We start from the raw sequence: 22,821 nt of genomic DNA, 5'->3' as shown, positions 1-22,821 counted from the left end.
GTCATTTAGGTATACTAACAACTTAAAGAAGCTCAGCAAGTAGAATCTAGATGTTCTTGGCGGGTTACCTGCAAAAAGGTTTCTTGAAGTCATGTGGCCCTTTGTTACATTGGCTTGTGAAATTAACTTTGTTTTGAAGTACTTTTAGTTTCTTTTGTGTGTTAGAAGATAGTCTTTCTCCATTACGTATGCATAATTATCTAGTAATGTTAAACTTTCTTTTTACCTCCAACAGGAGTTGGTGGCTATTCTTACCTATATGAGCCACTCTGGTGGGCAGGCATGATAACAAGTGAGGCCTTTTAACCTTTTTTGATTAATGCATGTCCATTTTTATTATACTCCATCAACGATATGATTTGAACTTCTGTTAGTTGATTGGCAAATCCTTCATGTGTTTCTAGACAAGAAAGAGTTTATAGGTTGGTTGAACCTTCGATGTCTGGCATGCCACAATCTTCAGCTGGTGTTGAGAACCAAATTATCCATCATTTAAATCAATAGACTCTACATCCATGATATGTTTTGACCTTTTTTAGGCCATTCTAAAAAAAAAGGTTTTTTAGGCCCTCTATTCATGAAATTATGCAATAAATACCTTGATCCACATAATTTTGGAATCATATTCTTAGAACTGAATTGAAAATTTAGCTCGTCCATTATGCCTAAACAATGAGGGGGAAAAAGCACCAAAGGTTTCATTATGAAATAGTGTGGCCTGCTATTTGGATCATTTTTTGGCCATTCAGCTTCATTATAAGCATCCCAAGGTTTCATTACTTAGTAACCAACAAAATTTTTGTGGTAATAAGAGGAAAGTTTCGTCTATGTAACTATACCTCATCTAATTGTAAGAGGTCCAGTTGTAGGTTACACATGCACATGTGAATACATAGATATATACTTGCATATAAGTTATAATTGAGTCATGTTGTGTTTTTGTGTCTTTGTCCTTGAAGCTGTTAAAATTGTGACCCTATTACTCCAACGTGGTGCGCTTATCATCTCTCTTAGACATGTAAAAACCTTAAGCAATTCTCTATTATCCTCAACTACAGCTACCTTTACTTTTCATGAATTTCTTATCCCTTCCCTAGCTTTTTCACCTTCTCAGTTATTATTCCTATCCTATCTTCTTTTGTGTTACAGCTCATCCACCTAACATCATCATTTTGTTGTGTTGCATCGAGGAATTTTCCTCTTAACACACTTAATAGCCATCATTATATATCTCAGATGATGTGGCCATGAATTTTTCTATTGTTCTATATTTTTGCATGATGAATGCACACTAAGAAGTTCATGCTTATGCAACAGTGATTGTGGGAGAAGTTGCTAATTTTGCAGCTTATGCATTTGCTCCGGCTATCCTGGTTACTCCTCTTGGTGCACTAAGCATAATAATCAGGCACGGTCTCAACATCCCATACCTTGCAAATTTAAAATTAGATTATTTAGATATTAGTCCTCAAATTTTCAATGATTCCATACTAGTCCCTCAAATCTATGAAATTGCTCAATGGTCCCTGAAATCCTAGGGTTATTTCAATTTGGTCCCTCAATGACCAAAATATCCTTAGCTAATGGCTTTTTGAAGGACTGTTTGCAATTTGGCACTTGTAAGTTCACACCTTTTTGAATTTTGACACCCAATTTTTTTTCACACTTGATACCCTAAAGTTTACACCTTTTTAATTTTTATGCCCTAAACTTTTTATTGACACGTTGATACCCCAAAGTTTGAACACCTTTTTAACTTTCATATCTCAAAGATTCCACATTTTTAACTACGATACCTCAAAGTTGACACATTTTTGACTTTGATACCCTAAAATTTAGGGTATCAAAGTGTGAAAAACAAAACTTTGGTGTATCAAAGATAAAAAGGTGTAAACTTTGTCACAACGGAAGTGTCAAAAAAAAAAACTTAAAGGTGCCAAAGTTTAAAAAGGTGTAAATTTTAGGGTATCAAAGTGTTGAAAAACATTGGGATATTAAAGTTAAAAAACATTGGGGTATTAAAGCTAAAAAGGTGTGAACTTTAGAGTACCAAAGAACAAATAATATTTTTTTCCTCCATAAGATGGGATTTAAGAAAAATCTGAAGTAAGGGTTATTTTGGCCATTAAGGGACCAAATTGCAAGACCCCTTAGGACTTGAGGGACTAATGGGCATTTATTGAGATTTGAGGGACTAATATGGAGTTATTGAAGATTTGAGAGACTAATATTGAGTTATTGAAGATTTGATGGACTAATATCTAAATAATCCCTTTAAAATTTTACACACATAGTTTGACACTTGCAATCTGTCTTGCAGTGCTGCATTAGCACATATTATTTTGCGGGAGAGACTACATATTTTTGGTAGTCTTGGTTGCGTTTTATGTGTTGTGGGATCAACAACAATTGTTCTTCATGCCCCCCAAGAACGGGAAATTGAATCTGTAACGGAGGTCTGGGATTTGGCTACTGAACCAGGTTTACATTTAGAAAAAGATTATACCAGAGGGAAACCTTTCGTGTTACATGCATCATGTTCAATTTGGTTTTTATATATATTCCAAATTTTAAATTTTTATGTTTTCTGAAATGGTGCATTCTCTGCAGCCTTCCTATTCTATGCAGCTCTGGTAATGGCAGCAGTATTTGTACTTATATTTTATTTCATACCCCAGTACGGGCAGACACACATTATGGTGTATATTGGTGTCTGTTCTCTAGTTGGATCTCTTTCGGTATGTATGTGAATTCATAATGTACTTCCATGTTCCTGTTGTGTTTTCTTGTAGTTTTGCTACTTCTTACACAGTAATGATATTAATTCATGCTCAGGTCATGAGCGTGAAAGCTCTTGGAATAGCTCTGAAGTTGACATTTTCAGGGATGAACCAGCTAATATATCCACAAACATGGGCATTTACTATTGTCGTAATTACATGTGTGATTACTCAAATGAACTATTTGAATAAGGTACTTATACCTGTACCTTTCTGCTTAATATTGTTGTTTTTGGATCTCAGTAAATTTTACGCACAAGTGTAAATGGATCAACTTCAATGCTGTAAATTTTCTTTTGCGTTTCTGTTGGTGTTATCTAGTCATTGAAGTGTTAACATACTATCTATATAGTAAGTTTTAGTTGGACATCGTTGGTTAGTCTTGACCCCGAGATAATAAATGAACTGTTTTGCACCATTTATCTTCTCCCAACATGAAAGAAAACATCTCACTCATGGTTTTCTAGTTCCATGTCTAATTAGTTTTGATATGCTGTAAATTATAGTAAGACATTTGGTTTCATCATCATATTGTCGCAATGCTAAAGGGAATGGCTAAAGTATGAACTAATCAAGTGTCTGAGAAGAATCAGCTTTTTTTGGACGGGTCCATTGAAAGTTGCAGTTTGTAAACCTTTGGAGTTGGGAACGAAACAGTTTGTTGTTTGTATACAGCCTTTTTTTGGTATTGCAGATGAGCTGGGCTTTTCTTAGAGCCTGTGCTTTTTCTTAAAAATAGCTGCTTTACATATATGAATGTATAACTATATGAAGAAACTCTCGAGCATAATAATAAATGGTCTGATTTGTGATGACAGGTTTTAGAAGTTTGCTAACTAGAATATACAAATCATCAAATAGAGGAGTTACACTCTTAAGTTGCATGGATATGGGTATGAGTACTGGTATGGGACACAACTGGTTGTAAGAGACAGGGTACGGGGACATGGCTGAAATGCATGGACTGAAGTCATTGTTATAAGCTAGATACACAATTGATCCTTTGAAGTCATAGTTCTTAACTGAATATGGGCTAACATGAGCTTGACTCTTGTCCAGCAGATTTCAAAAGTTTCTGTGAAGTGTGGATATATGTCCAAGATGTGTATGACAAGTGTTTTAAACTGAAACATGTATTGTATAGTTGAGGGAGTGTCCAAGAGCCGTAACAATCCCGTTAAACCAGGAAGTATAGTGTAATTGTTAATAAACCCCTATGAATTTCAAGCATGCGAAATAATGCATGTCAAATTGTAATTATTGTTCAGTGGGTTTAGATCAGCTAATCAAAGCATCTCAGAATTCAGAGGACTGCCTGTCATAAAATATTGATTAGTTGGAGATGCTTTCTAGCTTCTTGGACCCTCATCTAGTACTCTCTTATTATGTCCACAATCGTGTCTATCATTTGGGTTGGATTGAACTTCATGACTATCATACCTTCATGGAAAGTGCATGGTGTCAGCAGTATATTTTTTTGTTTTATTGTAAGGAGCATCATGCATCTGGGGTTGGTTCTTGTTCTTGACCCTTCAATACAAAGATACATGACACCTTCTTTATGGGTCTTTCAGATTTTCATTGTATATGCTAAGACCATCTCAACTAGTTCTCTTTCCAGTCTTAAATCTATGCAAATTTTTCTAGAACAAATCAATACGATTGTTCTTGTGTTGCTTCAAGTATCCATGATATCATTTTCATTTCTCGCACTTCATTCATGTTTCTTGGATCTTTGCTATCACATAACATCTGGAAATTGTCAATCTCACTGACCTCTTTTTCTAAGATGCATCTATAGTTACTATCTCTTCTATTCTCAAAGTATAAACGAATTAAGGGATTGGGATACTGCTAAGTGAATGTATGGTTTGACAGTGACACAATTATAGAAAAATGATAACCCTCCTAGATGACTGCTTCCAAGAGCACTGTTGTTGATCTCTCTTTCTCTCTCTCTCTCTCTCTCTCTCTCTCTCCCTCTCCCTCTCTCTCTCTCTCTTCAATTTAAATGGTGGGTGTTACTAATTATCAGGCTAGGTTGGGGATATAAAGAAGAAATATTCTTTTTACTAATGGATAGTATTCGCAAACATACTAATTAGAAGGGCTGTTTGATATGAATTATGGATTTCTTTACTTGAAAATTTTGGTGACTGGAGAATCTTCAGACTTATTTATGAAGCTCTTTATGATGCATCTTGAAGGCCTTTATGTGTTATGCTTCATAGTCCTTTTGGGATAAATCTCTAATTGGAAGGGATACTGTTTTTGACCTGGGGAAAGTTACAAAATGATTCTTGCTCAGAAATGTTTCGAGGGGCTAAACATTGGTGCTCAGGACATTGAGGCATGCACTTCAGATATACTAGAACAAATAAAGACACACCTCATGTCTCCTAATTCACCTTAAATGTTACTTGTTTTTTGTGAACCGTCAAAGGATAAGATCTTTTATATAAGCTTTGGTTAAACCCAAGTGCTTGTTTGGCAACTGGTCAAATGGGAGCCAAAAGACTTTTAACCCTCATTTTTGTTGCCTATTGCTTTTTAAAAACTAGGGTGAGTAGAACCTGGTTCCACCAGGCTTATTGAGGCGCGCGCCTCAGGCCTACTTAAGCAATGGTAAACAGTTCCCTCTTTTCTCATGAATCTTTTTAACCCTGGTTAAGCTAACCCATAGACATGATTGACCTTTATTCCTTAACCTGGGTTAATCATAAATCCTAACTGATTAGCATACAGGACTTAAATGGACACCTAAACAGTCAGCAGAAAGTAAAATACAAAATATATCTCGAACTTCTGCTATGTTTGTTTGTTGTTGTCACACTTATTTGAAAGCAAGCAGGTTCTTCTATTATGGGCTAAGCCAAAAAAAAAGAGAGAATTCCTAAAAGATTAAATTCCCTTTCTATCATTTTATTTTAGGGGTTCTTAGATAGTTGTCCCTTAAATCATAGGTATTTTGATATTAGTCACTCATATTTTCATATTTTGATAGTATCCCTCAAATTGCATTAGTGTGTTGATACTTGATATCAGTCCTTCCGTTAAATTTTCCATTCAAAACTTCCAACCCTGGTTAAGTTTAGACTAGCAGTGGGTGCCTAATTACCTTCATACCCCCAACTATGTAAGCCCCCACAAACATTCATTTTCCAAATGAAAAATTTCCTTCTTTCATCATTAAATCAAAATAAAACCCAATTTAGGGGAGGGGGGAAAACTCACCTGGAAATCATCAACATAAGTTAATGCAGAACTAACCTAACCTGAGTAATTTGATTCCATCATCTCCCTTTCTTCCATCTTTTATCGTCCAATGCTCAATGTGAGCTTGATTTCATTGTCTTCATTAGCACAAAAATCTCTCCTCCATGAAGGACTTATCTCTGAATTTACTAAGATCGCATTCCTGTTCGGAACTAGTTTTTTATATTCAATCTCTTAGGAGAATGATGGTCGTTACAGAGATAAGAAGACTGATTGGTGCTGGAAATGGATGCACTGATTGAGCCTATTGGTTCTCTGATCAGCCATTAAGTTCTTTTGAACTCCATAAAGCTGATGGAGTTTAGTCACCTGGCGTTCAAAAATTTGTTCATGTTTCAATGTCGTCTTTCTTAAATATTCTCTATGGTATGCTTCAAGGATTGTATCAATATCGTCTTTCCTAGATATTCTCTTTGGTAAGCTTCAAGGATTGTATCCATGTATTTGGAGGGTGCATCAGTGCCCTCTCTCAATCTTTACATGTTCCTTCTCAAGAAGATGAGGGTATAACTGTCCAACTTCCCCAAACGTTAAAGTTAGCAGAATATTCCCATCATTTTAACTAGGACTAATATCAACACATAGAATATTTGAGGGACTAATATCAAAATATGAAGATTTGAGTAACTAATATCAAAATACTAAAGATTTAGAGGACTAATATCAAAAAACCCTTTATTTTATAATTAGACCATTTTGTTTAAAATAAATGGAATTTTTTTGAATTTATACCTTGTTTCATGAGACTTATGTTTCTGCCATATAGGGTTTTGATACTTCCCCTTTCCAAACACTGCCTGAAGCTTTTGCTTTCACACATTTGGTTTTCCTGGTCGAAAGCTTGAGGCCTATTCTTTGCAGTTTGTATAAAGTCTCTTTAGCATGCTGTTTACTCTAAGAGTAATACATGCAAACAACTGAAAGTTCTGTTACAAGGTTATGATATGAACATCTTCTACATTTTCTCCTGTATTTTTGCATATTTCTATTGGCATCTATTTGCTACTCATATCATTGGATGATGTTGTTTGCAACAGGACATATAACTATGTAACAGTTGATTGCTAGATCTCTGTAGAGTAGTAGCAATTTATATTGGGTTAAACTGGAAATGATGGTTGATGGGGAATGGGCGATGGAGATCTGTTGAAGAGACTTATTTGGATAAAACAAAAATAAAAGACATAAATGTTGAAATTACCTCTTATTCAAGAGGGAAAAATACTACAAATGTTGGGCTTTGCACACGGGCACGTCACATGCCTAACTGTAATTCCCATGTAGAGTTTCCCACATAAATATTTTTCTCTTCTCCCCCTAAAATAAAAAAAATACAATCCCTTTTATAGGAATAAAAAAATCTAATCCTAACTAATAGATATCATCAAATAACACACCCTAACAAAATAACAAATTCAATCATAACTAAAGAACAAACTCAATCCTAACTGGAGATCTCAACTAAAAGAAAATTCAAGTCGTAACTAGCCAATCTTCAATTTGTCCTGCATCAAATCTCTTATGGTTGAAGAAACATGACTTCAAGATTAAAATGATGGATGTGGGAATGGATGATGGAGGTCTGGAAGAGATGATGGAGATCTGTTTAAGAGACTTATTTGGATAAAAAAACAAAAATATGGAAATTTAACTTCTCATTTAAGGGAAAAAGGTAAAAGTGTTGGGCTTCATGCAGGGTCATTCCACATGTCAGTAACTCATATTCCTAACTACAATTCACATATAAGGTCTCTCACATAAACATTTTTCTCTCCTTCCCTGAAAATAAAGAAATACAACTCTTTCAATCCTAACTAATACATAACATGATGAAATAACACATCCTAATAAAATAACAAATTCAATCATAACTAAATGAATACCTCAGTCCTAATCAAAGATCCCAACAAAAAAAAAGAAAAAAGAAAAAACAAATCATAACTAGTTATCTCCAGGAAAGAGATGTTCTATGATTATCCATGGACCCTTAATAAGACAGATTTTTGACTTTGTAGATTCTAGAGTTCAAAATGTCGTCTTTCCTGCCATGTGAATGGTCATCTGGACTACTTAACAGTTCATAGCAAATGGTTCTCATATTTTACTAACTCTGCTACAAATTTTCTCTGTAAATTAAGCACGAATATATCCTTTTTATTTAGCAAAAGTTTCTCTCTGCACAAATCAACTCCCTTGTTGCAGATTATCAAGGACTTTCTGGTCGTTTGCATTTATGCTTCTGCTACATACTAGTGCTGTGAAAGCAATCAACCGGTCAACCCTGCGTGATTTATAATTATTTACTTTATTTCTTGTAGGAATGCTATTTCGTTTTGTAGTTTAACTTGATGTTTGTACATTTTGTTATCACTGGATTTCATTTGTTATCATTGTTTGGGCTGAATCCTTCATAGGAGATGTAGCTATAATAGTTAATTTGAAGAGCATGTAAAAGTGTATACTTGAAACTGTAGCATCTGAGCGAGCATCTGTTGTAGTCAGACCAGTCAGAACCTGAATGCAGCTAATTAATTCTTGACATTTCTGGTGGAAACTGCTGTATTTTAAGCTTTATAAAATGCAGATTCATATCATGTTCAGGAATCAGGATAGAAACTTATTTTCTAGGAAAATCTTTTTTAAATGTTTTTTGTCTAGGAAGATATTTAGAATTCATATCCTTTTTGCAGGCCCTTGATACATTCAATACAGCAGTTGTTTCACCTATATATTACGTGATGTTTACATCATTAACAATTCTGGCTAGCGTCATCATGTTCAAGGTGAATATTTCTGGTTAACTCTGATTATATCTTATTTTGGTGTTTATATATTGTTTGATACATTTTTTTAGTTCTTCATTACAGTCAATTATGTGTGTGTGTGCGTGTGTGTGTGTGTGTGTGTGTGTGTGTATGCATCGCTGGTGAAGTGGGGGCAACTTAAACTATAGTAACCATCTTAGTTCCTTAAGCAGCAAAGCAGAAGATGAATACACAGTGAGAAAAGTGAGAAAGGAGGACATTGGACCACAGTAGTAATTTGGAGCTTCTGCTATAGAGCACTGAAAACTTTTTCAATACAATTACAGGCTCAAGTTTTCCACTTGTAGTGTTACAGTTACTAGAGACATGCTAATAATATGAAAAGGTAGTTGATACTTTATTTAGTTGAAATTAATTCAGATAGAAGATGATTGTGATTTACTCAAAAAAATACTGGTAACTTAAGATAGTCATCAGAACATTTGTGCTTAGCTGTTGGAAACTGCCACTTGTATACAATGTGTTAGTAGGCAAAAGACATTTGTGTCATTGGATTGTTTCTTCACATGACTATGAGCCTGTTTGTTCATGCATGTTTGTTCTGTGCTTGTTTTCGTGCATTCATTAAACCTTTCATTAAGCCAACTCGATCCATAAACATATTGAAGAGCTTCGTTTCTTTTAATTCACCTCAAAAACCTTAGTTTCACTGCCATCACATCTAAGGGCAGGAGGGAAAGGAAGTAAAGTGAACAAAGCAATCGGTCGTGGCATGTTTACAGGAAAAGTACGCCTTGTGTATTTTCTGGAATAGTTGTATTTCCTGGAATAGTGTGCCTGCATAGCAGGGTTGAGATCGGAAGGGGTAAAAGCTAAAAAGCTTTCGAAACTGATTTTTGTTTGTCATCTGATACCGATATGTTGAGCTTGTTTCTGACAAATTAACAGTTGATAAGTAGCATATGCACTGTCTTGAAGCCATCTTGTGTTAAACACATGCCAGTTATACTTGTGGAACATGCATATCCTGTGTTTTTTCTGAAATGTACCATATGAAGCGGTGTCATGTCTATGTTGGCTTATGCTTGTTGTACAACCAGGGAAAATTAGTGTACCCTTTTAGCTGAAACTTAAAATACCAACTATAAAAAGTGTTTTAGGGGAATATTGGCTTCAATTCTGCAAATTCAAGCTGGTGGCATAGCTGGGAGATATAGTGTTTTTCAACCTGGTGTCGTCTATTTGATAAAGAACACCATCAGCAGTCATCAACGCAGAACTTTCACAAGCAACTTTTTCACTTCAACTCTTAAAAAATAAAGGGTTAATTGCAAATAGACCCCTTGTAGTTCTATTTGTGGCGAATATATCCCCTTAGCATTCGCCCAAGTGCGAATACGCCCCTTTAGTGAACTTTTTCGACTCTTTTAAAAATCCAAATAAATTTAAACATTGAGGGTATATCCTTACCGATAGAACTATTGGGTGTCTACGCGCCTCAAACCTTTTTAACGATTTTAAGAGCTAGAAAATTTCACTCAAGGGGTCTATTCACAAAAATGGAACTACAGGGGTCCTATCTACAATTGGGTGATATTACAAGGGGTCTGTTTTCAATTAACCCTAATTGGTTCCGTTTGGATACCATGGTGTTTTCCTTGTTTCCATGGTGTTTTTGCCAAAAACAAAACACAAATGTGTTTGGAAACCATGGTGCTTTTTAAGCTAAATCACCATCAAACAAAAAACACAACACTTATTTCAAAACATCTTTTAGGTGTTTTAAGTTTGATGTTTTGGTTTTGAGTTTGAGAATGTGTTAATATAATATCTAACATAATATATTAAATATAATTAATATAGAGTTATTATCAACATGCTTATTATATTATACTATACACTATACTACATTATAGTTAATTTAATATATTAGTAATATTTATTAAATAATATCAAAATATAATAAATAAAATATCTTTTATAATAATATTAACATATTAAATACCAATATTTAATATGTTAATAATGTATTATATAATAAATAAATAATAATAAAATATAAATAAACTAATAAAAATAATAAAAAAGTTATTGATAATAAATAATAATATAATAATATAGAACAATTTTCACTTTTAGCCTATTAATTTTTTATTATAAATCGACCCTTTTTTCTTTTATTTACAGAAACCGACCCGATTCTGCATTAGTCGCTTAAATCCACATCCTAATTAGTCGGGGTTTTTGGCCCCAAAAAACCCCCGGGGACTATTTAGGATTATTATTTTTAGGGTTTAAGGCTTCTAATTAGGGTTTAAGACTCCTAAATAGTCGGGGTTGAACCGCCGACTAATTAGAATGTGATCTAAGCGCTAATAAGAAACGTCGGTTTGCATAAATAAAAGAAAAAAGTCGATTTTAATAATAAATTTTTTAAAGGTAAAGTGAAGAAATTATTCAATAATTACTATTACAATAGTAAATCGCTATAATATGATTAACTTTTTAATAATAAATTGAAATAAAATTTTTTAAATTTTAAATTTATAAATATTATATAATAGTAACATATTTAATAATACACAACAAATAATATAATATATAATAACATATATATAGTAAATGTAATAATTATAAATATTAATATATTTATGTAATATATATATTTATTATAATAAATAATTTTTAATTAATAAAATAATTATGCTCACAAATGTTAATGTAAAATAATATATGTCATATATAATAATATTTTTAATATCATAAATACTAATATATTGTTAAGAGACTATTAATAAACTCTTAACATATTAAAAACGTATAATTATTATATAATATTAAATATTATAATATATTAATTATTAATAACATAATATTAACATATTAATTAATATTATTATCATGATAATATTATATATTATTTTATTAATAATAGTTAATATTATATAATAATAAACATTTATTATAAATTTATATAATATACAACAATAACAAATTCATTTTTATACCAAATATAATATCAATTATTTTGAAATAGTATTTAATAATTATATTATAATTATATTATATATAATATACTCATTAAAGTACAATATATATTATATATTTATATAATATTATATTGCATTACATTTAATACTTATAATACTATAATAATGTAAACTAAATATTATAATATTTTATTTACAATTTATTTTATTATAATTAATATAGAATATATTAATAATATGTTTAATACTAATGTTATAATGAGTCAAACTAGTGTTGACCAAAAATACTTAACATGATGTTTTGAAAACATTTTAAGAGAAAAACACAACATCATGGTGTTTTTTTATAAAAACACAACAAGGAAAACACAATGGTATCCAAACGTTAGTAAGTGATGTTTACTCGACCTAGTAGAATCTGTTGGACTATCATGTATAGAGTTTAAGAGTATCGATTCTAAGCACTAAAGGATTATTTTTATGTTACCATCCACTTCTGTAATTATCCTTTGCATTCAGCAAGCTACATTCGGACTGCACATCTAAATCTTAGTAATTCTTCATCCTCTTCTTTTCAAAGTAGATCAGAAGTCAGAACATTTTGGTTAGTGATGTTTACTCGACCTAGTAGAATCTGTTGGACTATCATGTATAGAGTTTAAGAGTATCGATTCTAAGCACTAAAGGATTATTTTTATGTTACCATCCACTTCTGTAATTATCCTTTGCATTCAGCAAGCTACATTCGGACTGCACATCTAAATCTTAGTAATTCTTCATCCTCTTCTTTTCAAAGTAGATCAGAAGTCAGAACATTTTGGTTAACATTTTAAATGACATTCGTCTTATTATACGCCTATCTCAACCTTCTCTTTTATATTTTTAAAGTTTGTCACTTAAGTTTTGAACTGAAGTTTGCCAAGATCAATTTTAACACTATATCCTGTCATTTATTTTGGTTGTGGAAACAAATATGTTTGACCTAAAAATAAGTTTCAGTGGCAATCCCTTTATTATAAATCTAAAAGAGATAATTGTATTGCTTATTATGTATTGTCATTGTTTACTTATTTCAAGAGAAGAGGAACCATCTTTTCAAGAAGAAAAGGCGATAGAGATAAAAAAAAGTTCTAAGACCTTCCTGAATTTCCTTCCAAGCCTTATCCCCTTGTCTTTTTGTTTCACATCACTCACATCCTCTTAAGCCCATATGGACACAATTATAGGGATACTTTCAGATGTGCATTTTGATATTCTTCTTTGATCCTTTTGTGAACTATTTTCATGTGAACCCAAGTTTCGCCTATTTCTTGTGATTTCACCTTGTGATGTATCCCCAGGAATTTCCTATTGTTGAGGAGTTCCATCTAGTTGAAATTCCACATCCCTGAGTTTCATTCATGGGTCTGTTGTCCCGGAGCATGATCTCAAGCGAAAATAAAGGTTCTAAAGGGGACAGTAGAGTAGGAAGTGTAAACATACACTTTAAGGCCTATTAGAAATAATGGGCAGGGGAGACATAGGAGAAACCAAGAGAACATAAGATATGAAAGTGAAAACAAGGATGGGATGCAAAAAGGATGTAAAAGCTTAGTTGTAGAATGGGAAGGGGGAGAAGAGTTCTGTCTAATCTGTAAACCATCTGCATTTTGTGTACTTCCCACTGTTTATTATTTACTCTCTACCTTTTCCCCTTACAGCCTACGACTTTTAGACTGTTTTTAGAAAATTTCTGTGAGAACTCCTCGTGTCAGGGAGGAAAGAGTAGTACGATACTGAGGATGAAATATCCAGGGGAAAACTAATAGGAAGAAATGCGAAATGAGAGCCTCTCTTCTAATGCAAATGCCAGTTTTTAGGTGTCTAATGTACAGATCACTTATCTTACCAGCTGAGAGATTTTAGGATAATAAATTGTGTTATATCTATTAACAGTTTTGGTAAAAGAAATGATAGGGGCACACCTTAAACCACACCTCTAACCACACCCCCTCTCCCATTCGCTACAGTACTCCGGGCCCCACATGAGTTTTTAAATTTTAAAAACTCATGTGGGGCCCGGAGTACTGTAGCGAATGGGAGAGGGGATGTGGTTGGAGGTGTGGTTTGGGGTGTGCCCCTAACACCACTCTTTTGGTAAAAAGATGTACAGATCCTTTGGCAGGATTCTTTTGCCTTTTAACCACATTAGTTGTGGCTGACTCTTGAGTATGCTACATCTAAAAAGCAGCACCACAAAAAAGAAAGGCACTAATGAAGATGTTAGAGTACCTGGTACCCTGTTGCTGCAAGTAAACAAAAAAAGGACTGGGTAAAAGGCATGGCATATGGAGAGTTGAATAAAGAACTCTTTCTCAAATCTCAGGGGAATAAACTTTTCATGAAAGAAAAAGCCATATCCTAATGGATATTCCAATGGATAATAATCCTGGACTTAGATTGGCTTGAGTAGTCTGACGAGGGCTTGAGTCCACAATTGTTTCAGACCCATTTCTAAAAATGGAATCCCAAGTGAGCCGTCAGCTATGTTGCATGGAATCCCAAGTGAGCCGTCAGCTATGTTGCATGGGTACGGGTAGGGGTACAACGTGTAAATGGGTATTAAACACGGAAAATTATTTCCAAAAAAAAAAAGGCCTACCTAGATATTTGTTTGGACTAAGTTATTATAAACAATGTAGAGTAGGGTGAACAATATGGAGTTCTCTTAACTATGGACAGAATGTTGGGACTAGGTTATTATAAACAAAAGCAGGAGCAAAACATTGACCACAATGCCTTTACCTAGATATTTGTTCAGAACCCTTTTTCTCTATGTAATATTCTTAATCTAGTATTAAAATTCATATGGAAAGTAACGCCCATCATCTGTTTATGCTGGTAGCTCTTTTTTGTTTGTGAAGAATTAGTTAGCTGACTCTACGATTATGATTAAGCTCTAGTTATCTTACCTGTGGTGAAAGGCATAACCAATCACTAGTCTCTTGTTACCTTGGACTGATCCTTTTTAGAACTTGATCATGGCTTTTGTCATCTTAAAGAATGTGTGCATGCATGAGATTATTGTGTTATGTTGCTCTTCGTCAACATGCTCTTCATCAGAATTACAGGCTTAGGTTTCGAGCTCTTCTTTAATTGGATGTCCTTTTCACTGTGACTTCATATACTAACCAAGCTTGGGATAGGAAGTTACTTTGTTTCGAGGTTCTCTACTCGGCTGTAAATTGCCGGCAGTTGTTCTGAAGTGCCACTAGTAACCTTTTCTTTATCTTTTACTGCCTTTGGCATGTAGGACTGGGATCGGCAAAACCCAACACAAATCATGACTGAAATGTGTGGCTTTGTAACAATTCTTTCTGGAACCTTTCTCCTTCACAAGACAAAGGACATGGTTGATGGTATACCTCCTATCCTTCAAGAATACTATATATTGAGATCATGTTGATTCCAAACTTATGCGAAATTTGTAATATTCTTTTCATCCTGCAGGTCATTCACCATCTCTTTCATCACGACTCCCGAAACACGCAGATGAGGATGGCTACTCGGAAGGAATTCCTCTTAGAACTCAAGAATCTTTCAGGTTGTCATGACGTGTTACGATCTCCTTTTGCTTTTACCATTCACATGTTTGTAAAGAGCTCACAATTCTTTACTCCTGAAACAAGAAAGTGCAGTGGAGTCTTTGGATATCCACTGTTGTAGTCTTTTATCCCTTTACACGTGGACATTGTAAAGAAATGTATGGATACAGATTGTTGATTATATAGTCTGTATTTTTATTTTTCTTATGAAGTAATTCACACCTATACCTTGTATTTGAACGTTGGTCCACTAACATGAGAAAATTCCTTATTTCCCCCCCTCCGGTTACTGATGCAAAGTGGGACTTTACCAGGTATTGCATAGATTATAAGATCACCACACTTCTATCCCAAAGAGATCTATCAATAACGCTCGACTACAACAGATTTGTTAAATGCAAATTGGCCATGAACTTAAAATAAGGACCAACTGGACATATTAAACGTATGGATTATAATTTATAGTGTGTGCTTGAGAGGATAGTTTAAAGAGCCTTAAGTTTTACTCCTCTTTTGAAAAAGCCTCAAACTTTGTTTTTTAATGATGAAGCACCTAAGTTTTATCTCTATTTTTGGGGTATTTGAATCCTCTCTATAGAATGAATCACAATCTATCTTCAACCATCTGTTAAAGAATCGAACATTAAAATTTTAAAGAATCAAAGATTAAAAATTAATGGCCTATTTGTTTCATTTCCTAAAAGTACAGGAAACCTTGGAAAGGAGTAGAAGCTTTTCCATAGGTTTTTTTAGAAAAGGGTTTTAACTGTCTGTTTCAACATGGAAAATAGGATCGGAAATGTTTTCTAGCTCAATCTTTAATTTGAATAAAAAACTAAAACATAAGAGAACACATGAGCTGGAAATGGTTTTCTCAATTTCTATTGTTGATTGTTAATGAGGCATCATAGGAAATCTAAACTATAGTCACTCAAATAAAACAAAAGTATATAGGAAGCACATAATACAAAAACGATATCCATGTCTAACATAAAAATCTTAACGTACCATCTAGCATTCATTCATAAGTGACATTGCCAACCAAAAGAATGTCTCACACATCTCCAAATAATGAAACAAACATTACAAATCCAATATATCAACACAATATTAGAAAAAATAAATAAAGATATACTTCAAAACAATAAAACAAAGATCCAAGCCTTCTGCAGTCATTTCCTTCCTGCAACATTATAGGACAAATTTTTAAAATAGACCCATTTAGAAACTTATTTTAATAAAACGGCCCCTTTTGAAAATATTCGTCATTTGCGACCCAGTTTCAGCTAGCTGGCTGAAACTGGGTCGAAAATGGCGAAAAAACATCGAAAACTTCACAGAATTTAAAATCCCGTGAAGTTTCAGGCCTAATTAGAGCATGAGTTAGTAGGGGTACGTGGGAAGCCACATATTCACGGGATTTGAAATCGTGTGAAGATGAAACTTCACGGGATTTCATATCCCATGAAGTTGCAGGCGCCAACTCTAGAGAGTGACGGCTCTCTGGAATTTAGGCCTGTAACTTCATGGGATTTGAAATCCCGTGGAGTTGTAGGTTCCCTAAAACCTACACAGAATGTGTGCATGTTTTACCTAATGAGCCTGTAAATTTTACAATTCATAACCTGTTATATATAATGAAATTTCCGTCTCATTCACAACAATATACATGAAAATCCAACCATAAACATCAAATTTGCGGCATATATACTGAATTACAATAATATTCATTAAATTCAACCATGAATCAAAACAATACACACAGAAATTACATATATAAACAAAAATCGATCCACACAAGCAAAAAATTTGAACAATCTAACTATATACATCCTTGAAATTCATAATCATAATGTAAATTTCACATATATCCTAAACGTCCTCCCCTCCTTCCTCTCCCTCTCTTACCCTTTCCCCTCACTCTGCCCCCCTCCCCCCGTCCCCCCCTTTGTCCATGTCGATGAGCCTCGATGATCTGAGCATCAGGTTGTGTATGAGGGTGAGAAGTGCCGGCTCCATTAGCATGCACCGCACTATGAGAAGTGCCGGCTCCATCGTCACGCCTAGTTGGACAACTGCTTTTGTTGTGGCTCCGTTAATCACACTTACTACACTTATTTTTCCTCCTAATTCTTTCTCGGTCATCATCCATATTATTTCTAATTCGTACAGAATGAGGTCGCCTAACTGATCTTTTATACACATAAGGTAATATTCGTGGCCCTCATTGTGTCCAATGTCGACTATCGTATGATGGACGAAAACACTCTTTGTACGTTTGTTGGTAGTTATAAGTTGAATACCAATTTGCGGCGAATGTATAATGTGATATTCTCGCACCCCTCTGTAGATCCGAACAAGCCGCTACAACATGGGAATAAGGAAGCCATTGTAATTGCGACATATTGCAAGTGCATGTACAAGTTTGATCCACTAGCATATTAACTTTGTAATAGAGATTTTCTCTATGTGATATTCCCTCAATAACCTCCCATACATTAAAATTGTATCTAACAACACGAAATGATCGAGCATGCGCAATCCGATCAGCTAATACGCCTTCAACTTTCGGCGTCAACTCCCATGGGATATTTGTTCCAAGTGTGCATCGTCTGAGGAAGAATTTATTAAGTCTGTAATTTTTTTTGCAACTAATGACAATATTAGCATACCACATGCTCCCCTTAGCATACCATTGAAACTCTCAGAAGCGTTAGTGGTCATCATACAAAATCGTTTTCCAACATCTTAACATAAGGCCCCCTATCGACATTGTTCGGACCCAAACTAGTCTCGATCCGATCATGTGCAGCTTGTGAAATGGACTTAATCTTCTCCCGTAATAGCTCATAAACTAATTTTTCAGTTGCACATCTAACTTGTCAAAGAAGATCTTGAAGATGCACTTGTCCATGCTTCCTCTTGAAGTTGTTCCTAATATGTTGCAAGTAATAGCGATGCTGATGCGGTGACAGAAACTGTCGTTGGAGTGCTATTAGAATTCCTTTCATCCTATCAGATATGAATGTAATCGATCGCGTTCGCAGACTAGGGATATGCTATCTAATGCATGAAAAAACCATGCCCAAATTTTTGTGTTTCAACATCAACCACTTCAAAGGCCAAAGGAAATAAACCGCCATCTGCGTCTACTCCGGTTATAACAAGCAAAACACCTTTATATTTATCATACAAGTGGGTACCATCAATGCTAAGAATAGGACAATAATATTTAAATCCCTCAATGCAAGGTATAAATGCCCAAAATACCCCTGTGAATCATCTATCTCTACCGTCAACAGGATCTGATGATACTTTGTATACTGTCCCCGGATTTTTTTTGAGTGCTTCAAGATAATATGGTAAGATCTCATAAGATTTGTCCCAATCTCCGAATATTTTTATCATCGCCTTCCTTCAAGCATTCTAACACTTGTTGTATGATACATCCAAGTTGGTCTCTTTATGCACTAAAATACAAATATCCTTTGGCGTTAGATTAAGATCTTCCCTTAGTTTAGGTATAATCAATCAATATATAAATATAAAAGAGACAAATGTATGTTTATGATTCATCTCTAATCGGGGATTGCTACATGTGTGAAGTCCGTTGTAGTGTGTTATTTTAAATTGCCCACCTACTCTTACCCCCAAGCGTGAATTAAGCTTCTAAAGACATTTTACATTTTCATTGTGGTGCCCACCACTATCTTCTTCCTCACCATCTTTACGGTAAAAATAAACTATTTTATCGCTTGTTGCATTGCTTTTCGTCTGCCTAAACTTGATATTTTTTTGATGGCCCACAAACGAAGCACATGAATAATTTCTCCTTACTTTCAAATAGATCCCCCTTTCTGAATGAGAAGTCCTCAACTTTTGTATCATCATTTAAATTAGTGTCAATAGGAATACTTTCCATTGTGGAGTCATCAATCCATTCTTCTCCATGAAGTTCATTGGGCGGTGGATCCTCTAATACGATATACTCATTGTTAGAATAACATCACTCAATATATTGGTTGTCCCCTTCCATCACGATCTATCAAACACGTCATGTTATTTATTTGTAAGCCATCCTCTTCGTCATCATTCTCGAATTTGACACTTGTATTATCATCTTCTATCGTCACTCATGTAGAAGGCATTATATCTTGATGAGGAGCGCTATCATCGAAGGCATATGAAGTGCCCACAAGCGAAGGATCACTCAAGTATTGTGACTGTGTCCATCTCATATCCTGTTGCGGAGACAAAAAGCCGATGGAGTCAACTTCAAGGTCCTCTAACATGCGAGAGTATACTCCGTCGTGATTCACTGATTTGCCTAAATTTCTGTGATGTTTTTCAATAAATAATTCCACAAAATGCTTCTCGTCATATAATATTCCAATGAGATCTATATCCTAGTCACTTGAGATTTGAATGTTGCTTGTTCTATTCTCTATAATAGGATAATTGCAAATCACGTTGAGGTGATACTCACGTGGATCGGTTAATGTAAGTTTGTGTAAGTCATTAACCAATCCATCGAAAGTACATGATTTTGATATAAACAATGGTTTCGTCACACCTCCTTCATATATAAGCATATTATTCTCGAGATAGTTAATCTTCTCATCATATGAACAAAAAATTAAGATTCGATCGTTCATCGTTACCTCTGAAGAGAAAAAAATTCCAATATCAATATTACACGAAAAACATAAAAAATATTATTTACAATTAAATCCTCTAATCTTGATTTTACACATCCATAATTTTTGCCAAATGTCAAACCTTTATATTTTTAAGATTGCCTAATTTAAATAATTTAAACAATATTCACTTTTAAAATTTAAAAAATAATACACTAACTTTTACAATTTTCCCTAATTTCCCCTCTAGCTTCATATACAAATTTCTTTATTTTTTCTTTACAAAATTCATAAATATTTTAAAAATTATTTCAAAATCTAAAATTAAATAAGTTATTAGCATGAAATAGTGAGAATATGTAAAAATTTAGGAGAAAAACAAAAAGTTAAAAGATTTTCCCAAAAATTTGTCGGTGCCCTAAACTTGATATCCAACGAGCTCTGGTGAACTCCGACACATTTCAGCCCTAAAAGAGGACGACGGTGACGACAGCAGCGGGAGCGAAGATGACGGTAGATGACGCGGTGCCGCGTCCACGATAGGGCGCGGCGGTAGATGGATCTAGGGTTTGGGGTTGAAGGAGCAGGGGGAGAGAGAGAATGAGGTGGGGAGAGAAATATGAAATGAGATCACGTGAGGAGGAGTTAAATAGGAAGATGCAGTGGTGCGCCTACTGGAAGTTCACGAGATTTCAAATCCCGTGAAGTTGCAGGACCAATTGCCAGAGAGTCATCGTTCTCTAGAGTTGGCGCCTGCAACTTCACGAGATGTGAAATCCCGTGAAGTTTCAGCTTCATGGGAGATGTGGCTTCCCACTTACCCCCACTAACCCATGCTCTAATTAGGCCTTAAATTTCATGGAATTTTAAATCCCGTGAAGTTTTCGATATTTTTTCACCATGTTCGACTTAGTTTTAGCAAAGTGGCTGAAACTGGGTCGAAAATGACGAATATTTTCAAAAGAGGTAGTTTTTTAAAAATAAGTTTCTAAAGGGGTCTATTTTAAAAATTTGTCCAACATTATAAGATCTTGAGCAATGGCAGGATCCAGCAAACGAGAGAACAATCTTTACAACAAACATGCATAAAAGCTCACAAATATAAAATACGAAAATCCCAACACCTAAAGCCTTCATAATCACTGTTCTTAAGCACACTACTTCACATTCATCTCATCTTTACCTTCTGCATGCATTATATTTGAGCTCGATAACATCTAACTTCTTGCCCAACCGACCAAGAACCCAAAAATTTCAACAAAATCCAACATAGATGATGTCTCAGTTAAGTTGCAACCATCATGATTAATTGCCTTATTTGTACACTGTAACTAAAAGTTAAAGTGTAGGTTGCAATCTCATTCTAATACCAAAATATCATAGCTGATTTAAAGACGCGGAAATCAAATAAAAATCAAGTAATCCATCTCCACATAAACTTGAATCCATCTCCACATCAATTAAACATGTAGCAAAATTTCCATAACAATCTAAAACGCCTAAAAAAGGAAGTATTTTTTTTGCTAAAATTTTGTTTTAATGGTAAAAAAAGGGAAAGTTTGTGTTAAGGCCCCAAATTTGAGAACTTCATGTGCCCCAGCCCCATGTACTTTCATCCTTGTGCATAAATACAAAATACCACGCAATATTGTGTTAAGACACTTATTCCTCTGCCAAGAACTATCTTGGATTTCTCTTGAAATGGAGGAGGCAAGAAGAGAAGAAGGGGTAAATGGGGATGAAGTGGTGAGGGTTAGGTATCCCCCAATAATTTCCCGTGAGAAAATCGAAGTGGTGACAAAAAACTTTTCCGATACATTTTTGTCAGATTTTCACCCATTTCTCTGCATTTTATGCGGATTCCATAAAGTGGGTGGTTTCCTCCACTCTATAGAAACATTTTCTATTAACAAATCCCAAACAAAGTGCTAAAAAGGATACCATTTATGCACTTTTTTTTTCCTAGGGTGGTGCTCTCAGAGGTTTTTATAAGGTTTCCAAGGCCCAAAACTTGAAACAAACATGCTCTAAAAGTAATGGTCTTGTACTATTTTTTAATAGTGAAGAGGATATAAATCCCTTATTTATAACCACAATAGTCATTCTTTTTAATTAAACTGTTGTTGACAAGAGTAACCATATACAAATGCCTACCTAGCAAGGGCATTTGCGTGGCACTTGCAATCCACTAATCCAATAGCCTTCTGTCACAACTTGGTCCCAGAAAATTTCATTACAAGGACTCATTCAGGCACAATGCTTGCGAAGTTGCCTTGCTGATGAAGGGCAACAAAAACAAATTATGGAGCTGACAAAGCTCAAAGAATTTTGACAGGGAGAAACAATTCGGGCTAAGATAGGAAACAAAACCTCAGGCTCACTTCTTCCGCGAGCTCAATAAATTAGGAGCGGAGGTTTTGGAAATTAACATTTATTAATGAAATCTATTTGTCAAATACTTATTTTCAGACAAACTTTGGGAAATCAACATTACTACTAAATACCTTTTCCCAAACACTTGCTCCTAGAAGGAGAAGTTTACACATTCGTACTTTCTTCCGAAGATGATGATTGCACTGATTTTTTCTATTATTATTTATGTAGACTCAACATTGCCATTTGCACTTCATTTCATCTTTATTTTGGGATTGTGTCTTATATTGATAAGAAGATGCAAATTGTGTAATTCTCTCTCTATGATTTTTGTATAGAGGACCCTTTGTAGGATTCTTACTTCAAAATGGGATATATTCTTTTTTTTGACGATGAAAATGGGATATATTCTTTTT

General features: G+C 34.4%; 1 protein-coding gene across 1 annotated transcript; it reads left to right on the top strand.

Annotated features, from left to right (window-relative positions):
* On the top strand, positions 216–15,664 carry LOC109825254 (probable magnesium transporter NIPA4). Its single transcript, XM_020392067.1, has 8 exons — positions 216–292; positions 1,318–1,408; positions 2,321–2,481; positions 2,611–2,738; positions 2,836–2,973; positions 8,747–8,839; positions 15,104–15,209; positions 15,301–15,664. Exons 1-8 carry the CDS (start codon positions 283–285, stop codon positions 15,402–15,404), a joined length of 831 nt encoding a protein of 276 aa, XP_020247656.1. The 5' UTR covers positions 216–282; the 3' UTR covers positions 15,405–15,664.

Source organism: Asparagus officinalis, chromosome 10 (assembly GCF_001876935.1).
Source record: "Asparagus officinalis chromosome 10, Aspof.V1, whole genome shotgun sequence".
NCBI classification, from domain to species: Eukaryota; Viridiplantae; Streptophyta; class Magnoliopsida; order Asparagales; family Asparagaceae; genus Asparagus; species Asparagus officinalis.
Note: the sequence above shows the minus strand (reverse complement) of the source record. Positions and strands in the feature narration are given on the sequence as shown.

Excerpts from the sequence above, each read along its gene's own strand:
- LOC109825254 (XM_020392067.1), top strand. Across the intron at positions 1,409-2,320 it reads GCACTAAGCATAATAATCAG|TGCTGCATTAGCACATATTA; the intron begins GCACGGTCTCAA and ends TCTGTCTTGCAG. Across the intron at positions 15,210-15,300 it reads GACAAAGGACATGGTTGATG|GTCATTCACCATCTCTTTCA; the intron begins GTATACCTCCTA and ends TTCATCCTGCAG.